We start from the raw sequence: 17,097 nt of genomic DNA on the forward strand, positions 1-17,097 counted from the left end.
CCCAGTAGACTCTCCCTCATTTACATAGACCCCTGTATATATCTCTCAGAATATTACTTCGAAACTTTTCACGAGTTCATCAATCAATGGGTCTGAATTAAGTTCTTAAAACCCCCGACAGTTAAATCGCCGGAAAATTTTGCAGTTTTCTTCCGCGAGACTCACAGAATATACAAATAATCCCCCGAAAAAAAATAAACTCGGGAAACTGTGATTAACGATACAAACTTGAGCAATTTCGGGGGAAGGCAACTGTGCAATTGGAGGTATAAATAGTCGCGGTAAAGGGAATCCTTTTACACGAGTATTTTGTAAAATTGTGGAGAATCGATAGGGCCGCATCGCTAGTCCACCCTCCGACTCTCAGCAGTTTGAAACTCTCTAAAAAAATTGCCCAGGAGATAACGTCAAGATAAAAGAATTCAAGTGTTTCCTTAATACCCCTCCAGTCTTCAATTGTTAAAGTTCTCAACACTCATTGGCAGCTCTCGAGTATTTTCCATCGTTTTTCCAGACTTAATGGTCCCTACAATTGCTAAAAAGGGCCTAACAAGTGCCACTCGTGTTGAAATGAGGAAATAAATAGAGAAATTTCTCTCGTGCAGTTGAAGATGATGCAGAAATGCATTTTTCAACATTTCTTCATTATTCCGGGAGCACAAGTATATTCTCTGCTGTTGAAATGTAGAAATAAACAATAACAATAGGGATTAAACTAAGTGAATTCATGCCGCTTGACCCTTTAAATCATTTAAATCAAATTTTTGTAATGAAAAACAAAACATCACTTTTTAGAAATTTTTAAGACATTTTAATTCCAATGAATTTTGCAATTGAAACTGTAGAAACTATAGATCGTTTCTCCAGTCTTAATGATCCCTACCGTTGCTGAAAAAGGGCCTAACAAGTGCCACTCGTGTTGAAATGAGGAAACAAATAGAGAAATTTCTCATGATGCAGAGATGCAATTTTCAACATTTCTTCATTATTCCAGGAGCACAAGTACATTCTCTGCTGTTGAAGTAGATGCTCCGCGGATCTGCTGCACTCGGAAATGTTGAAATAAACAAAAACAAACGGGAATAAACGAAGAAGTATGAAAAAATGATCCTGGAAAGGACAGAGATTGAGTCGAGACGAAATAATAAAAAGTTGCTTTGTGCTGTTTCATGAAAATCTGGTAGTAAATCCACGTGAAAACTTGGTAGACCAGCGTAGAAGCCAAGAAAAAAATTCGTACACAAGTGTTGGGGTGAGATTGCACTCACTGTGGCTATTCTTTTCCTCTTTTTATCCCTCCTCTCGCATTTTCATCCAACACTTTTCTGGATTTTAGCCCAGGGAAGCGATTCATTTACACTTCTAGGGATTAGAGATGCCCAGAGTTTTTATTAATGCACCTAGACTCGGGGAATTATACTGTATTTACGGCTGTTCTGGATGTCTCAGGTACTTGTTACTTTGAAGGAATGAGCACTAGCGCGGAGGTCATTCCCTTTGTAGGGCGTATGTCGTTCTTGTTATTTCAACGGGGAAGCACGTACGCGAATGTCTCAGGGACGTGGGAGGGTAACGTGACATATTTGAATTTAATGTGTTTTATCTGCCTGCACGGCCATCCGAATTCAATGATTCAGGGGATTTAATGCTGACGCGGCACCAGGGCTCGTTAAAATGACTGATTTTCGAATTTCGTTGCTCTTCGAAATTCAAAATTTTTTATTGAAAAAAAAAACAAAGGCTGTAGGACGTTCGAAGTTCTGTCTTTTGATAAAAAAAATGTGTGAAATATTTTTGTCTTTTTTTTATCCACAAGTGAAATTTTATCATTGAAAATACACAGTTTAATGAAAAAATCGACGAAAACTGTGAATTTCGTTTTAGTTATTTCATAAAAATGAATGAAAATTATAAAAGTTTAGGTAAATTTATTTTTGAAATTTAAATTAATTAAAAATGCACAATGCATAATTTGGTACTGAATATTCATGTAAATTGAGGAATTATCGTTTTTCTGTAGAAACATTTGACATTCCCCAGAATTCCCAGTGCTATTCGCATTGTAAAATTGAGTTCGATGTTCCCCTCCCTCTCTCCGGCATTCTGTGAAATATATTAATGCAGAACTCACCGATATTCTCAACCCCAAGTGCATTTGCCTTGCTCTCTTTACTCTTTTCATCCCTGTTGCAAACGTCACCGGTATTCTTCCACCATTTGTCGTACAGTATTTGTATAACTCCCTTCTCCTGTAGCTCGAGAATAGCCAGTGATATCTTGTCTCTCCACGGTGAACCTGGGAGATGACGTAAGAAACATGAGGACACTCGGAAAATATCACTTTATATGCCAAATGTACCCTTTTGGGGATTTGAAGGGATATCGGGGGAAATGGAATGTCAAAATTATTCTAAAACGCTTTTCCACTGATTTATCACCTTTTGGGGTCGCTATGCCGTAGCCCTTGCTGTCCAAGAGGCCACCGATTTGCGTTAGATTGCAATCTCGTTGGACTGCGTAGTCCAGCATTGTCGATTCCATCAGGAATGCATAATTCCCCTCCAAAACTCGCTTTATTCCCTCCTCGTAGGTTGAGACGAATACAGTAGATCTTCGGGATTCCATAAATCTCCACATTTTTTGGTAGATTCCTATTTTCGAATCCTGAGAAGTTTAATTTAACATTTGAATGAATTAATTACAACAAAGAATTTTATGAAAAAATGTATTGTTGGCATTTGCTGGAATTTCGCGACATTTCATTGATGTAAATTTTTCATTCACTTATTTTTTCGTCGAGACAGGAGTAATTGAGGATTTATTAACAATGCAGGTGTGAAATTCTGATTAAATGCGGAGATTTTCGGGTGCTCTTTGTTGATTTTAAGTAAATGAAAAAAAAAAAATACTCTCATGTTTTTTAATTGCAATTTCATTAATTTTTTAATGATTTACCGACAATGATAATTATATAATATATAATTTATATAAATTATAATAATAATTAATAATCAATTATTCATTAATATTAATTCTTTATTAATTATTATTTTTTAAATATTTTATATTTCATATTAATTCTCAAATGTAATATTTACGCACGTGACATTTTAACAATGACACTCTGTCGGTGAAAATTCAGGCTGCTGCAGTTGTTTTGTTAAATAACGAGATAAAAAAAATATACATACCCTGAAAAACGTCATTGTGCTTCCCCCTTCAAGCGTACCGTAAGTGATCTCCGTTTGTTCAGCCAAGTCAGCGGCATTTTCAATTGGCGTTATCATTCTCTCGACCGTGAGAAAGGCAGCGAGGTTGGCAGTGTACGACGATATAATTATCAGTGTGAAGAACCACCATATTCCACCCACTATTCTCGTACTGGTTGCCTGATTTAACAACTCTTAATTAATTTTTCACGTCGACGTCGTCGTATCAGGGAACATTAGTATTTTTTTTATGCCTCCGGGCAGTACTTCCAGAAGAATTGCACATTTCAGAATTCTATCAGTTCTTTTCTAATTGAATTTTTTACGCAACTGAGATATTTTTTATAAAAATTCGTCGGCGCAAATTTTCCAAGTTTTTATGTTTGATTTTTTTAATGAAAAGGGAGCAAAGGGAGGAAGTTCTGTAGAAAATGTCTCAGTATTAAAATTATGTAAAAAGATGAAACTAGAAAACAAATGGATTTTTTTTTCGCGTGTGCAACCTTAAGATTATATATCTGGCAACACTCCTTTCAGTGGAAAGTGTCAAAATCATTGGATGAACTTCACATGTTCCGTTGAGAATAATTTCTGCTCTCAATTTACGATCACGATAGGAGAATTTGCGAGTAAACTAGCTCGATACCAAGTGATGAAAGAGAAAATGTAGCGGGATGAATTCGAGGAATGCCATATGAAGTTCATCATGCATGAGAGCCTTTTCCGCACTGAAATGAGCGTTCATATTTATTCCAACGAGTATTATTAAAGGTCAATATTGGAGATTGGAGCACACAGGAGGAAGAACTCGAGGCAAAAATTAATTATAACGACCGGCGTTTGAATAGTGAAAAAAAAAAACATCCAGCGTTGATGAATATTTATTAACTGAAAAATACCCACAAATTGTTTTCTCCTCACTTGAATACTTTGTACAACTAAAATCACCGTAATTTGCAGTGTTGGAAAACTCTGATTAAATAAAAATATGGATTGTTTTTTCTTAATTTTTTGGTTCAGTCGGATCAGTCTTTTTGTTTCAGTCTCAATTTTTCTATATTGTGCTGAAAATTTCAGTAACAACACCGCAGGCAACCTCATCCCCGCATGTACACAGAGCCGGTGAGCACCATATGTCGTACAATATTTGTTTTGTTCAAATTGTAGGCGAAATTCATGAAGAAAACAGAAATAAGCGATGTTTATATTTTTCATGTTTTATTAATGATTCCGCTTCATGCAAATCCGGATTATTATTTGTTAAATTCAGTAGAGAATATCAATATGAAATCGTACATTAGCATTAATGGATGCTTTATTTAATTGAAACGGATAATTTCTCGGGCAACGCTTAACGCTAGAACTAATATTGAATTTTTATTGAATATTATTAAAAAACAAATTTTATGGAATAAATGACAGGCGAATGTAAAATTCTTTCAAAAGAATTCCAACCAGAAGCGTTGGAATTTTTCGTTTCCTCGTAATTGCAATTGTTATGTAGAAAGATTTACAATATTTATTTGTTTACAAATTGCAGGCGAAATTCATGAAGAAAACAAAAATTACCTTGTTTATAGTTTTCACGTTTTATGAGTGATTCCGCTTCGTGCAAAACCGGATTATTATTTTTTAAATTCAGTAGTGAATGTCAATATCAAATCATACATTTAGCTTATCTCATGTTAATGAATCCTCTATTTATTTCAAACGCACCATTTCAACTAATATTTAATTTTTTATTGAATGTTATTCCAAAAACAATTTCTACGGCAAAAATGTGTGAAAAAACTGCAACATTCACAACCGGAATGAGCGAATAGAATCCTTTCAAAGGCGTTCCGAGCAGATACGTTGGGGGTTTTTCATTGAATTCCACCGATTCTCTGCACTTTTTATTTTATTTCAGTTCAGTCGCTGGAACTATCCCCCTCGCTCTCTCCTAATTCCAATGTGCAAATAGGAAAAACGAGCCCGAGGGTAAAAAGATATCCTCAAACTGGAGAGGAAAAAAAAAATGAGTGAATAGATGATGCCATGTGCAGAAAATAGAAGTTGAAGCGTTATCTGCTCTTTCCATCACAGAAAATAATACGTCTCAGCGCGTGAATAACGAAATATGCGATATTTCAGGGCTCATTGTTGCCATTTGAACTATTTCAACAGTTGTGGCTTTAGATTATTATAGTGCCACGTAATTTCGAGGCTCTCCACAATCATGAATATGACCCCTCCCGACAATTCTCTGGAATTTCCGTTGTGGCCCATTCATTTTATTTTTTTTTCTGCCAGACTTTTTCCAACTCACACCAGTGAATAGAGAAAAAAAAGACTTTTTTCAAGGCAGCGGTCGATAAAAACTTTCGGATAGTGATATAGAAGCTGAAAAGAAACAATAGAAACTGAGAAATGCAAATCGTGGGTAATGAATGAAGGTATTTCGCGCGGGGATTTTTTTAAGCCCTGAAAATGCACGTGTGACCAGAGGGGAAATTGGACTATTTGTCTACAGGACTGAAGGGCGAAAAAATTATGGGGAAAATTTGTAGTGAGAGGTATTTATTGGAGGCAACGTAAAATATTTGTTATTAAAACAAATTGGATAGTGTTTTAATTCGTTAATAACAGTGATTAATCTATTAATTTAGAAGAAGTTTCCTAAAATTTCAAATTCACTTTTTTTCACTTAATTATTATTTCAAAAAACATTTCATTTTTTTCAAACTTCATCTCCAAAATCATTCGAAATTCAGATAATAAGGAATTAGCTTTAATTATAACTGATAATAACATTCGCTTGATGTTTTAAATTGTTGATAATAATAATTAATGAATCAATTTAGAAGAAATTTTCAAAAATTTAACATTCACTTTTTTTCAAACTCCATCACCAAAATCATTGGAAACACCGATTTCCATGGTATACACCCGACGTATCAATGACCCAAAACCAATGATCGTAAATTGGCATTAGTTACAAGCCGTAATAACAGTTGCATAATGCTGGAGAGTCTCACGCTCCACGTCAAATTCACGAGGGGCGCCCCTTCCATGCGAATCAGTCACGTTTTAATCGTATTTGTCCAACAGTCCACGTGCCTGACGAGTTTGTCCAGTGGGTTACAACTACGTTCGTCAAATCCACCCTAAATTCATCATGTGACATTAACATTCCCGGATGGCATTGCAATCTGAAGTGGACGTTTCTGTTGAAGCTGATGGGACATAAGGTGCTTGGCTTTGGCATGCACATGCAGGGATTATGATATCAATGTTTCAATGATTAATTATTTTCGTTGAAATTGTTTTTTTTGTACTCATATGGTGCTTGAATTAATCACGTCGTATTAACTCGAAGCTCGAGAATTCGTTTAACGTCGGAGTAAAAAATATTCTATTGCACTTTCGAGCTTTGAATTTTCAGTAATGAATGGAATATTTCAATTCTGAACTTCGTTAATTTGTTGAATCCAATTGAATTGCCTCCAGTGGTTTGATGAGATTAAACGAGCCGCAGTAATTATTTTACATTCCCATCATGTGATGTGAAATTTTACCAATTATTATTCCATCTGAAATTCCGGAATTCTCTAACAACTCGACGATTCAATAAACCAATTGACGTTGAACGAGTTATCGTAAAAATTATCAGTAGATACAGCGAAACGTCGATTGGTTTTAGTTCATATATTGATTTTATTCGAAATTTCATCGGCTCTGTGACACTAAAATTACCTTGGGATTGAGGTCACTCCCCTGTTGCATTAAAGTTCCAACTGCAAACCAGAAACTGTTGGCAAGGCTGAAATCGTTGACTGTTCTTGGCAATGGGATGTCATCGCTCTCCGGCTCCAAGGCACTCACGTGGCTCCCCTGATCAGATAGGCCCCATCGCCAAGTAATGTCAGATTTATTTTATCTTTCCACACATCGAGTTCATTCATCAATGAGCAATTTCTATCTCAATTTTTTTTTAATACGTGGATGAAAAAATTCTGTTGCAAATTCTATGCAATTTTTACGATTTTATGACAACGATTTTATGCTCGCTCCGCTCACCAACCCCCATATGACCATTATTTTGAACCACGTGGCCCTTATACCCTTTATTTTGACCCTCATGACCGTTATTCTGACCCTCACGACCATTGTTTTGACCCCCGTGACCCTTATGACCGTTATTCTGACCCTCATTGCCATTATTTTGGTCCCCGTGACCTCTATGACCTTTAAAATCTACAACCAAATGAAATTTTCAATGGAATTTCCATAGAGTCTTCGGACATTTTTTAATAAATGCGTTAAATGTTGCATTGAATTTTTCAATCCGCGTAACATAGGATTTCGTTAAATTCTATTTTTGATCTACATGAACTCCCTACACTCAACATCGTGTAACCCCCACCAGTGTCCCGTGATTTGCCTCCCTTTTTTTAAAACCCCGAGTATACACACCGAGCCACAACTGTACATTCACCATTCATTATACTTTTATGGAAATTTATGGAAATGTGGCGCAGCCTCGCGGAAGCTTTCAGTGGCAGTTCTCTCATACGAGGGAAATTGTTTACAGTGCGTGTTGTCTGGGAAAGCATAATACCATAAGTATTTGCAGAAAAAATTGTGAAACTCTCTGTGACGCGGATTGCTCATTGATTTCCAGACGTTAACATTAATTTTTTGAGAAATTATTATTTAAAAAATGAATCAGCAGCTAGTGAAATTGTAGTGAAAGCGTTCGTCGCAGTTATTTTTTCGTCTCAATTTTTTGTATGAAGACCAGCGACATTTGAAATATTTCAAATCGACGCAAATCTCTTGATTTCGTAAAATCAAAAGATTCCTAATTTAAATCCGCGGCAAAAAATATAAATTTTCCTTGAATTCTCAATCGAATGTAATTTACAAAAATTACTCCGAAATGTTGTTCATTAATTTTTTCCATTGAACACTCAACGAACACTTTTCCGTGTTTATTATTCCACTTTTAGCCATTCAATGAATCATTTTTTCTCACGTACAATACTTGACAAGGGCGTACCTGCAGAGGGCACTTGCAGCTAGGGCACGGAGGTGGCTCAACCCACTCATAAGGCGACATTCTCGCGACAATCCATATAGTAACGGACACCATAAGATAGGCGCCCAGCATTGACAACCAAATCTCCACGGCAAGGGGATTCATGAACGAGAAGAGTCTACTGGGTGGACGTTTAGCCACCTGAAGCATTCATTTTTATTTCCACTCAGGATAATTTTCAAAGAAATAAAAAGAAGTGAAATATAATCCAGAAATTTTTCTGCTCCGTTCTCTCCGGCGTTTTTGCCTCGTACGCGCTAAAACTTTCGGGGAGGATTTAGGGAGGGAGGGAGTTGGAGAAAATTCAAGGAGTGCAAGGGATAATTTCGGTTCTGGAATAATATACCTTTGGATTTAAGCCGCTTCCCTGGCGCAAAAACGTGCCTGTGATGAACCAAAAACTGTTGCTGACACTGAATTGATTCTCAACGACTTCACTCTCAGCCAAGCACGGGTGTGGATTATTCCATTCGTATGGGCTAAATCGCGCCATTACGAATAGGGTAAAACTTACGAGCATGTACGCCGCTAGAACGTATAGCCATATTTCAACGGCGAGGGGATTCATGAAGGAGAATAGACGGGTTGGCTGGCTGGATGGTACCTAAATGAGTTTAGGCTACAATTTTAATTAAAATCGCCTCATTTTGAGGTGTCGGTGAGCTCTCGGTGACAATGGGGCATTTTTTTTATTCGATATTCAGTGAGAGAATGAACTTTTCCAATTTTCAAGGGATTATCAATATTTTTTTTTGCATTTGGTTGAGATGAAACTATCTATTTGATTTTTTTCATATTCATTTCAACAATATTTTTTTGTTAAAAATTGATATATGAAGCTTTTTTAATTCAAGTGAAATATTTCTCTGGGAATTTCATTGAAAAATCAGGAGCGAAAAACCACTGAATATCAACGACAAGATAATTTAAATAAGAGAGATTTTGGTAAATGTCAGTGAAATTTAATAATTAAAAAAATTTTAATTTAAATTATAATGATCAAATATTGAACATTTAAATTGGAATTATAATTTTTAAATTATAATTTGACAATTTTCAGTGAAATTTAATTTTAAAAAAGACTCAATATCATGTTTTCGCGAAAAAATTAAACTTTTTCCTCTCTGCGTGAATTAAATGGACTTCATTCGTCCCCTTTATTTTCGGTTTCCCATTGTAATCGGAGTATTTTTACCATGATGATGAAAACCAATATTATTCGAAATTGAAACGATAATATCCAGCTATACGCGTGAATTTTCAATTTTAAACCCCATCCTCTTCTCGTATTTTTAATATTTTTGAATTAACAAAATGAATTATCAACAAGGGAAAAAATTTTAACGACTCACCTTAAAGAGAATTCCAATCCCAAGGTTCATGAAGGGTTTCGTAAAGTCGATTACACTCTCCCTTGCATAATTAATGGTCATGGAAGCCACAGCTAAATCTGCTCTCTGGAAAAAAATGAAAGGGTCATGAACAAGGGAATTTTCCTCCGGTGATGACAAAATTCGGGAGATTCTCTTCAAGGTTATGTACAGGACGGGGTGAAAGCGAGGGTCTTATAAAAGATTCGTTGCAATCATCCTGGGTGTACTTGGAGCCGGCAGGATGTTGCCTCATTCACCCCTAAATCTTCAGTCTAGAAAATGTTGAGGTGAAGCCCCCAATGCCTGTGGATGGGTGTATTAAAAATTCATGCGGTATTTTGCAAGACAAACGTTTGCTCAACTTTCGAGGGCGAACGAGTGGCTCGAGGGAGAGAAATAACGAGGGAAATTGGGCCAGAAATTTACGCGATGAGGAAATCTCGGGAATGTCACTTTTGCATGGTAATTCAACATTTATTTCGATGACGTGAGTGAGTCAAAGTGTTTTCATTTAAGGATATCTAAATATCTTTCGCAGTTTGGTACAGATCACAGAGATCATTTTCAATCATCAAATTTGTCAATTAAATCGCGTGAGAAAATTGGAAAATAGTTATGAAAATTCAACAGGATTATTAAATCGTCATTTCAATGACATTTTGCACAGAATTATTTTTTTAAAGATTCGTTGTTTATGAATGAATAATTGGAATTGTTTAAACTTTCGGTAAATTTATTTTTTCCTTATTTTTTCGGTAAACTTATAAATATTCTCAAATAAAATTATTGTAAAATGTCCGGAAACTTAGGGAAAAGTGGGACTCAAATAAAAGCTCTGATGTTCGACTACAAAAGTAAAAAAACATTTTATTGAATAAAAAAAATACTTGGATATCCTCAAGACATTAAGACACAAACATCTTAAAAAGGGGAAAAACGTATTTTAATTTCATTATTATTCCATAACGAAACAATAATTATTCAGTAATTTAAGCAATCCATTCTTCCAAATGAAGCCATGAAACCCCCAAAAAACATCGCAACGAACGTCAGGGAATTTTAATAATCGTACGTTCTCAAATTCAAATCCAGCCCAGAAATATCCGGGGTAACATCTGTACAACTTTATGAATCGCATTTTTCTCCAGTATTCAGTTGACCGGAAAAAAGAGAATGGAGTCTGAAAAAAACTGATGCATTGAATTCATGCCCCATCCTCGATGGTATTCCCGCCGAGAGCAGCATTCATTCCATATTCACATTTAATAGACTTATCACGGTCGCATGAAGTCGCGCTAGAAATTAGATTTTCGGTGCGAAAGAGTGAATATATTTTTTTTTTCATCCACCTTTTCCATTAATTCCCGAACAATTCCATTCCACTCTTTGGTCTCTGGATCGTACACTCCATACATGTGATCAGGAACAAGCCGAATGGCGTACTGAAAGCCCACTTGTCCGGCAATCCATTTTAGCAAGTCAATGCAAAATCCCTCGAATCTCGCATTTCCAGTTAAATTTTTGTCCTCTTTCACCATGACGTACGGTCTCTCCTGCGATAAAAGTGAATATTCATGATTAAAATATTCGCTGAGTGAAATATTAATCAATAATAAACGACAATTTCAATTATCAGACGAAAACAAAATTTATGAACTCAATTTCGAATGAGAGGAATGGGACTAACACAGTCATTATGTGATATTAAATTAATCCCACACACGCTTTAATGATCCACAAAGTCTCTTTGGTGCAATATCAACAGAATGGAATTGCAAGCGTAATTAATGAGCATCCGGAGTGAGTAGTTACCTCGCGGGTCATGACAACTAGCGTTATATTCGTTGCTGTTGTCTCGTAGAAAGCGTTGACGTCCGTGACATTGACCCCCTGCCCTGGTCGCCACTCGCCCACCTTCACTAGCTCCTCTTTTTTCAACTTCAAAAGATCGAGTTTGAAGTTGTTGCGCTTACCCTCGTTGAATTCTATGTGGCCCGTTAAGCCGTGAATTCCCGCCTGGAACAGATGAATGAAAATCGTGAAATGAAGAGTTATGACTTGAAAAGAAATCATCCCGTTGTGTTCTGATGTTTCACCAACATTTTTGGAGAATATTTGTCCTTTATCGCGGATCAAATGCAGTTACTTAACCTACTGTTACCGACTGAGTACGACCGGTGCCACCACGAGGGATTCCCCTATTTCCTTGGTAGACTAGGCTAACCTCTTCACTCATTCATGAAACGCGTTCATCAGAAGGGAATAAAATCCGCGAAGGGAATCATCAATCACCGACTGATTTCGCCTAGTTAGAGTTACTAGTGCAATTAAATTTCATCCAGCGAGTATTGCCAGCTGACGTAAATGTATAAATAAATGTCAACATGTTCATAATGCTATTAACTGCTGAAAATTCCTCATACCCGAAGACATCAGTGGTAACCAACACATCCCAATTTTCCGGTGAATTCATTCTGGGCGGATTCAAGCGTTAATTACCTCTGGGATGACACTATACCCTGAAATTCCCAGTCGAGTAACCCTCCCACTGATTCCCCTCATCTACATTCCACCATTGCCTCATGAACACGCCAATGTGGAGTGAATTATGTTCAAAGCCATGTGCATAAATTCGTTTGCGCGCAGCGCTCAGTTACAGAGGTCCTCTCGCAAATGTTGTTTATGATGATTTCAGTCTGATAGACCAAAGTACCAGCAGAAATATCTAAAATCTCGCGTTCCACGTTTCATGACTGTGGATACTGGAGATGCAGTGTGCATTCACCACTTCACCGTTGCATTTGTACGTTGGATTCCCGCTTTGAAGAACTCTGGACAGTACAAACTCACCTCTCAATGGAGTGCATTACTTCGAGTGTTTCGTACCTGAACTTGTAATCAATTCATTACCACAAATTCGGGCTGGTGGAGCTGTTGATGCTGATGCATTATTCGTTTCTTCGCTCGAACACAGTTTAGGGGTTTTACCACTTGATTTACACCGAGCGAATGCACCCTCAATGGTTGGAACAGCTATGGAAGCTATGGAATTTCTCCTGAGGAGTAATTCCGCTTCGCTGTTTGCTAACGACGACTTCGCAAAAATTTAGAATCAATTATTTACTCATGTATTCAGCTATTAGTTGTGAGGTGTTGCCCATGTTTGCAGTCTGTTTATCAAACCGTCTGTCTCTCACCCGTAGATATTCCTTACTCGTCTCTCCAACTCTTGATCATTGCGCAAACTTGGAAACTCATGCATTCGCAGAATTTTTTCCTCAACTCAGTGGAGTTAATGAACTTTCTCACGTTGTTCAGTCTTCTATCCTGCATCACCATTTGCTTTCTAGGAAAAAATGTTGGAGGAACTTCAATATTCTCAGCAGTGAGTTGCTCCAACTTCCGGCTGGCAGCTGCGAATCGGGAAAGTACAAGACGCCCCCGTTGCCGATGAGAAAGACGCGTCGTTGCCATTCGTCGTGGTCCATAGTCTACCCAATTTCCTTAGTTCTGTGATGTATCCTCTTCCCTCTCTCTCCCTCTCTGTGTTTTTTTCATTCATTTATTTTATGGCTAACGTTGCTTCATTGTCTCCCTTCTTGGAGCTACTGATAAAAGTTCCAAGTTTTTGAATTGTTTTGGTGAAGAAAAATAAATTTCTTGGCGGTGTTTGCGTAATTGAGAAAAGTGAGGAAATGTCACTTCATGAAAACTAATTTTTCCAAGAAGTAATTTTATCATAAGTCGCAGTGGGGAATTTCTTCTGATGAAAAGGAAATGTTTGAAATCTTTGAATGAAGGCAATTTAATCTTCGTGTAATTGGACATTGATTATTCGATGAAAATTTACGCAAAGCCTCGTCTCAATCAATAGATATTTTTTATGCCTGAAAAATGTCTACAAAAGGTTTGTGAAATTCAGATATGCGTTTTTTGCGGATTCATCCGCAAAATCAATTGAAACTTCTTTTAACAATAGCCCACGTAAACTAACAAATTAACAAAACATCGAATTGCATAAGTTCCATGAAATAGGCCAACGCCATATCTCTGTCCATCTGTTGGATCATGGTTAAAAATATGGAATCGGACTCCAAGGTTTCTCGGCGTGTATCTTTGAAAATAGAACCACAACATGTGTCTCGCCAAATTCTGGCTTCGGTTTCTGGATTTTCGACTGCAGCCGTCAGTCTGAATTTTGAGGCCGAACTGAGCGTTTCGCGGGCAAAAAGTTACGATGAAAGTCCTCATATTGATGGGTATTATCGCTCTTCCCTTCACTCTGGGTTAGTACACCACCAAATTACCACACACTGTTAGAAAATTGCTCTTTAAAGTTCAAGAGAACTTTTAAATTTTTAACAACGAATAATTTGCATGGAATTTCCATTGATCTTATTATTCATAAATAAGTCAATTTACCTGAATATTCCAGAAAATTTCATTTCTCAGGCTCAAAACTAAAACTTAATTTTATTGAATTACCAAGATGAATCCGGAATTCCATGAGCAGTTGCGTTTTTGAGGAATATTTCCGAATCTAAAGGAGACAGCGAAATTTGCATAATTACATTTGTTGCAGCTCTCAATCGGCTCTACAAAAAATATTATAATGAGAATTTTCCTATCTCCCTTAGATTCCGAGATATTCATCGAAAACTGGTCAATGAAAGTGAAAATTGACTTGTACCGTTTTACCACTTCTCTACTGAATTGAATTCACGTTCAGAATATTCAGAATTCAACTGCATCTGTTACTTGAATTTCAAAAAATGCTAACAGTGCATCTCTCCGCGTTTGTTATCGTTGTACTCTCCACAGGGGACAGTGTGAAATGCTACGACGGTGTCGATTGCAAACATCCGTGCAGGGCTATACCCAATAGAGAAGTCTTCTGCACCTCTCAGTGCTTGAAAGTAGACTTCGAAATGTGTGAGTTGATACTTCCCGCCTATCCGGTGACAATATTCTGAATCTGCTTAGACGGCTCTTCGAATTACAGCTGATAAGAGTGTGGCTACTGCGCGCAAATGCGGTGCTACTTACTTGGGCAATCAGGGTCCAGCATTTTCCCTGTTCAATTTAACGTCGTATGCACCAGGAGCCAAGGCCATACCCGAAATAACCGCTGGGCATGTGTACTTGTGCAAGAAAAATCTGTGCAATGGAGCGGAGTCGAGCGTATCAACATCTTTACTGTTGACCTTCGTTGTCATGGCTCTGGTTGGAGTCTATCGGAATGCGCTTTCATAATTTATCTATTGTTTACACTGAAAATTGCCTCGGTAAAGGAACACTGTTGAAATATTTTTGAAATTTCCTGGAAGATGTTACAGTAAATCTCATGGGAGGGACATTTAACCGGATTTTGGGAAAAAAGGGTTATGAAATTTGATGGTCTAAGTAGAATTCACACAATTTCATGGGTTTTCAGTGGAACATGAATATTCAGAAACAAAATAACGTGAATTTTCAATTTTTCCCTGAATTTTCCCGATTTTTATGAGTTTTTGCAGAATAATTGAACTGAAAAATCAAGTATTTTATTTATTTTCAGATCATTTGAACAGAAAATTGATGGAATATTTGATTTGTTTAATGACCGGATCTGCTGAAATTTCAGTGGAACTGGACCACGATAAAAATTTCCGAAATTTGGCGGTGAAAATTCAGACGAAAATTTTTAACAGTGTACTTAAATTGGGATTGGTGGGGGGGGGGGGGAGAGGGTTGACATGTTTTGAAATATCGCAGGCTCTCCGAGAGTTTTGAATATCAATTTGTACTTTTCTTCAAGTGTACATTATTAAAAGTAAAAATCGAATTGATTCAATTGGTCGCATTATTCGGTGGTCGGAGTATTTTTCCCCATTGAGAAATTCCTGGAAATCTTTTCCCCTCACTAATTGAGAATTTTTTCCAGAGTTATTTCCCCGTTGAAAATTGTCCGCATTTTTTTTTTCCTGAAATTTTTCCCTCCAAGAATTCTTCCCTTTGAAATTAATTTTCCTTACTATTTTTTTTTGTGCGTGAGCGAGCAACAAGTGACTGGTTACTGCGATCCGATGTTTTGTAACGTCGTTTGAATTCTTCGATTTCTTGTCGCTTCCAGGAGTATCATTACTCCATAAATTATTTTTATTTATTCAGTTGACTTGACATTCGTCGTTGGAAAATATTTTCGAACGCGGGAAACTCGTTCTGCTGAGGAAAATGTGATGAAATGTGTGAATTCTCTAGTTCAGGAATGATTATAATGTTTTTCTAATGATGAGAGTAATTGTTAATATCATTATTCACTTTTCAATGAGATAGTAATGCGAAGTTCATCGATTCTTTAACGATTTTAATTTACATATCTGAGGGCAGTGATATAAAAATAAACAAATAAAATTCCACATTTTTTAATCGGTAAATCACTAAATTGAACGCAACTCGTTATTTGAAATTGAAATATTCCAATTGTATAAAATACCTAATGCATTCATTGCAAATAAAGAATTATTACCTGTTGAGTTGTGTTACATTCAATAAAGATTAATTGATTGTTCGAATATGTGTTTGATTTAATATTTTCCAGGGATTTTTTTCCGGTGGATTTTTCACAGGGAAAAAAATCCTAGAATCAAAGTTTAAATTTTAGTGGAAATTTAATGGAATTTAAAATTTTGTTGTGGAAGACGAGAATCCCGCAATTTATTTCAATTATGCTAAATGACTAATTAATTGAGAACTCAGAAAAAATATATTTATCCAAACTTTCCTGATTTCTGTGAATTTTCATGGAACGATGGAACTAAAATCTGCAGTCTCCATCAATTTTTACATGAAATTGTGAATTTCTTATGCGGTGACACTTTCCAAGATCGAAACCGGACATTTTTTGATAGTGTACTTACCTCAGGGCAAATTAACGGATTGGTGACCGCTGATAGGTAATCTACGTCTTTAACCAGAGTATGCGTTGCTCTATTGATTATTTACTTAAACCGTTGAGTGAGCGAGCAACAAGTGATTGATATTTTCGAACTTGGGAAACTCGCACTGTTGTTTCCCTTAGGAATGATGCTAATGATTTTTTAATGATCAGAATAGTTATCAATATCATTCCTCACTTTCTAATAAAATAGTAATGCGAAGTTTGTTGATTTTTTATTGATTACATCATACTCGATTTAGGGGAAAAAACAGTGATATTTTGACATTTTTTTACGAGAAGGAAGATGCGAATTTCATTGCATGTGAGCAGATTTTTTCCTGTTAGTCAAAATTCCCCGAAAATAATTCTCCTGAATGATTTTGTCTGGAATTCAAAAGTTTTCGATTAAAAGTGTTGAAAAATAACTGAAATTTTCAAAATAACTTCTGTGTTTGTCGGAATATATTGATATAATCGGCAGCCTAATGACCATCCACGTGTGCTGTTTATCAGTTC

At 36.4% G+C, this 17,097-nt stretch overlaps 2 protein-coding genes across 2 annotated transcripts in view; one reads left to right on the plus strand and one right to left on the minus strand.

The window, feature by feature from the left end:
- The window catches only part of LOC107036929 (glutamate receptor ionotropic, kainate 2), a 102,322-nt gene that overhangs the window by 9,599 nt on the left and 75,626 nt on the right, over nucleotides 1–17,097 (minus strand). Inside the window, exons 8-15 of the mRNA XM_029126031.1 lie at nucleotides 11,475–11,678; nucleotides 11,012–11,215; nucleotides 9,642–9,746; nucleotides 8,251–8,430; nucleotides 6,945–7,082; nucleotides 3,192–3,389; nucleotides 2,439–2,664; nucleotides 2,132–2,296 (exon numbers count right to left, since the gene is read on the minus strand). Coding sequence (XP_028981864.1) covers nucleotides 2,132–2,296; nucleotides 2,439–2,664; nucleotides 3,192–3,389; nucleotides 6,945–7,082; nucleotides 8,251–8,430; nucleotides 9,642–9,746; nucleotides 11,012–11,215; nucleotides 11,475–11,678 — 1,420 coding nt within the window. The remainder of the gene's footprint in view (nucleotides 1–2,131; nucleotides 2,297–2,438; nucleotides 2,665–3,191; nucleotides 3,390–6,944; nucleotides 7,083–8,250; nucleotides 8,431–9,641; nucleotides 9,747–11,011; nucleotides 11,216–11,474; nucleotides 11,679–17,097) is intronic.
- On the plus strand, nucleotides 13,843–15,159 carry LOC107036932. The gene is made up of 3 exons (XM_015255200.1): nucleotides 13,843–13,948; nucleotides 14,484–14,594; nucleotides 14,665–15,159. Exons 1-3 carry the CDS (start codon nucleotides 13,900–13,902, stop codon nucleotides 14,913–14,915), a joined length of 411 nt encoding a protein of 136 aa, XP_015110686.1. The 5' UTR covers nucleotides 13,843–13,899; the 3' UTR covers nucleotides 14,916–15,159.

This window comes from Diachasma alloeum, unplaced genomic scaffold, assembly GCF_001412515.2.
Source record: "Diachasma alloeum isolate Michigan unplaced genomic scaffold, Dall2.0 Dall_scaffold_00212, whole genome shotgun sequence".
Lineage (NCBI taxonomy): Eukaryota > Metazoa > Arthropoda > Insecta > Hymenoptera > Braconidae > Diachasma > Diachasma alloeum.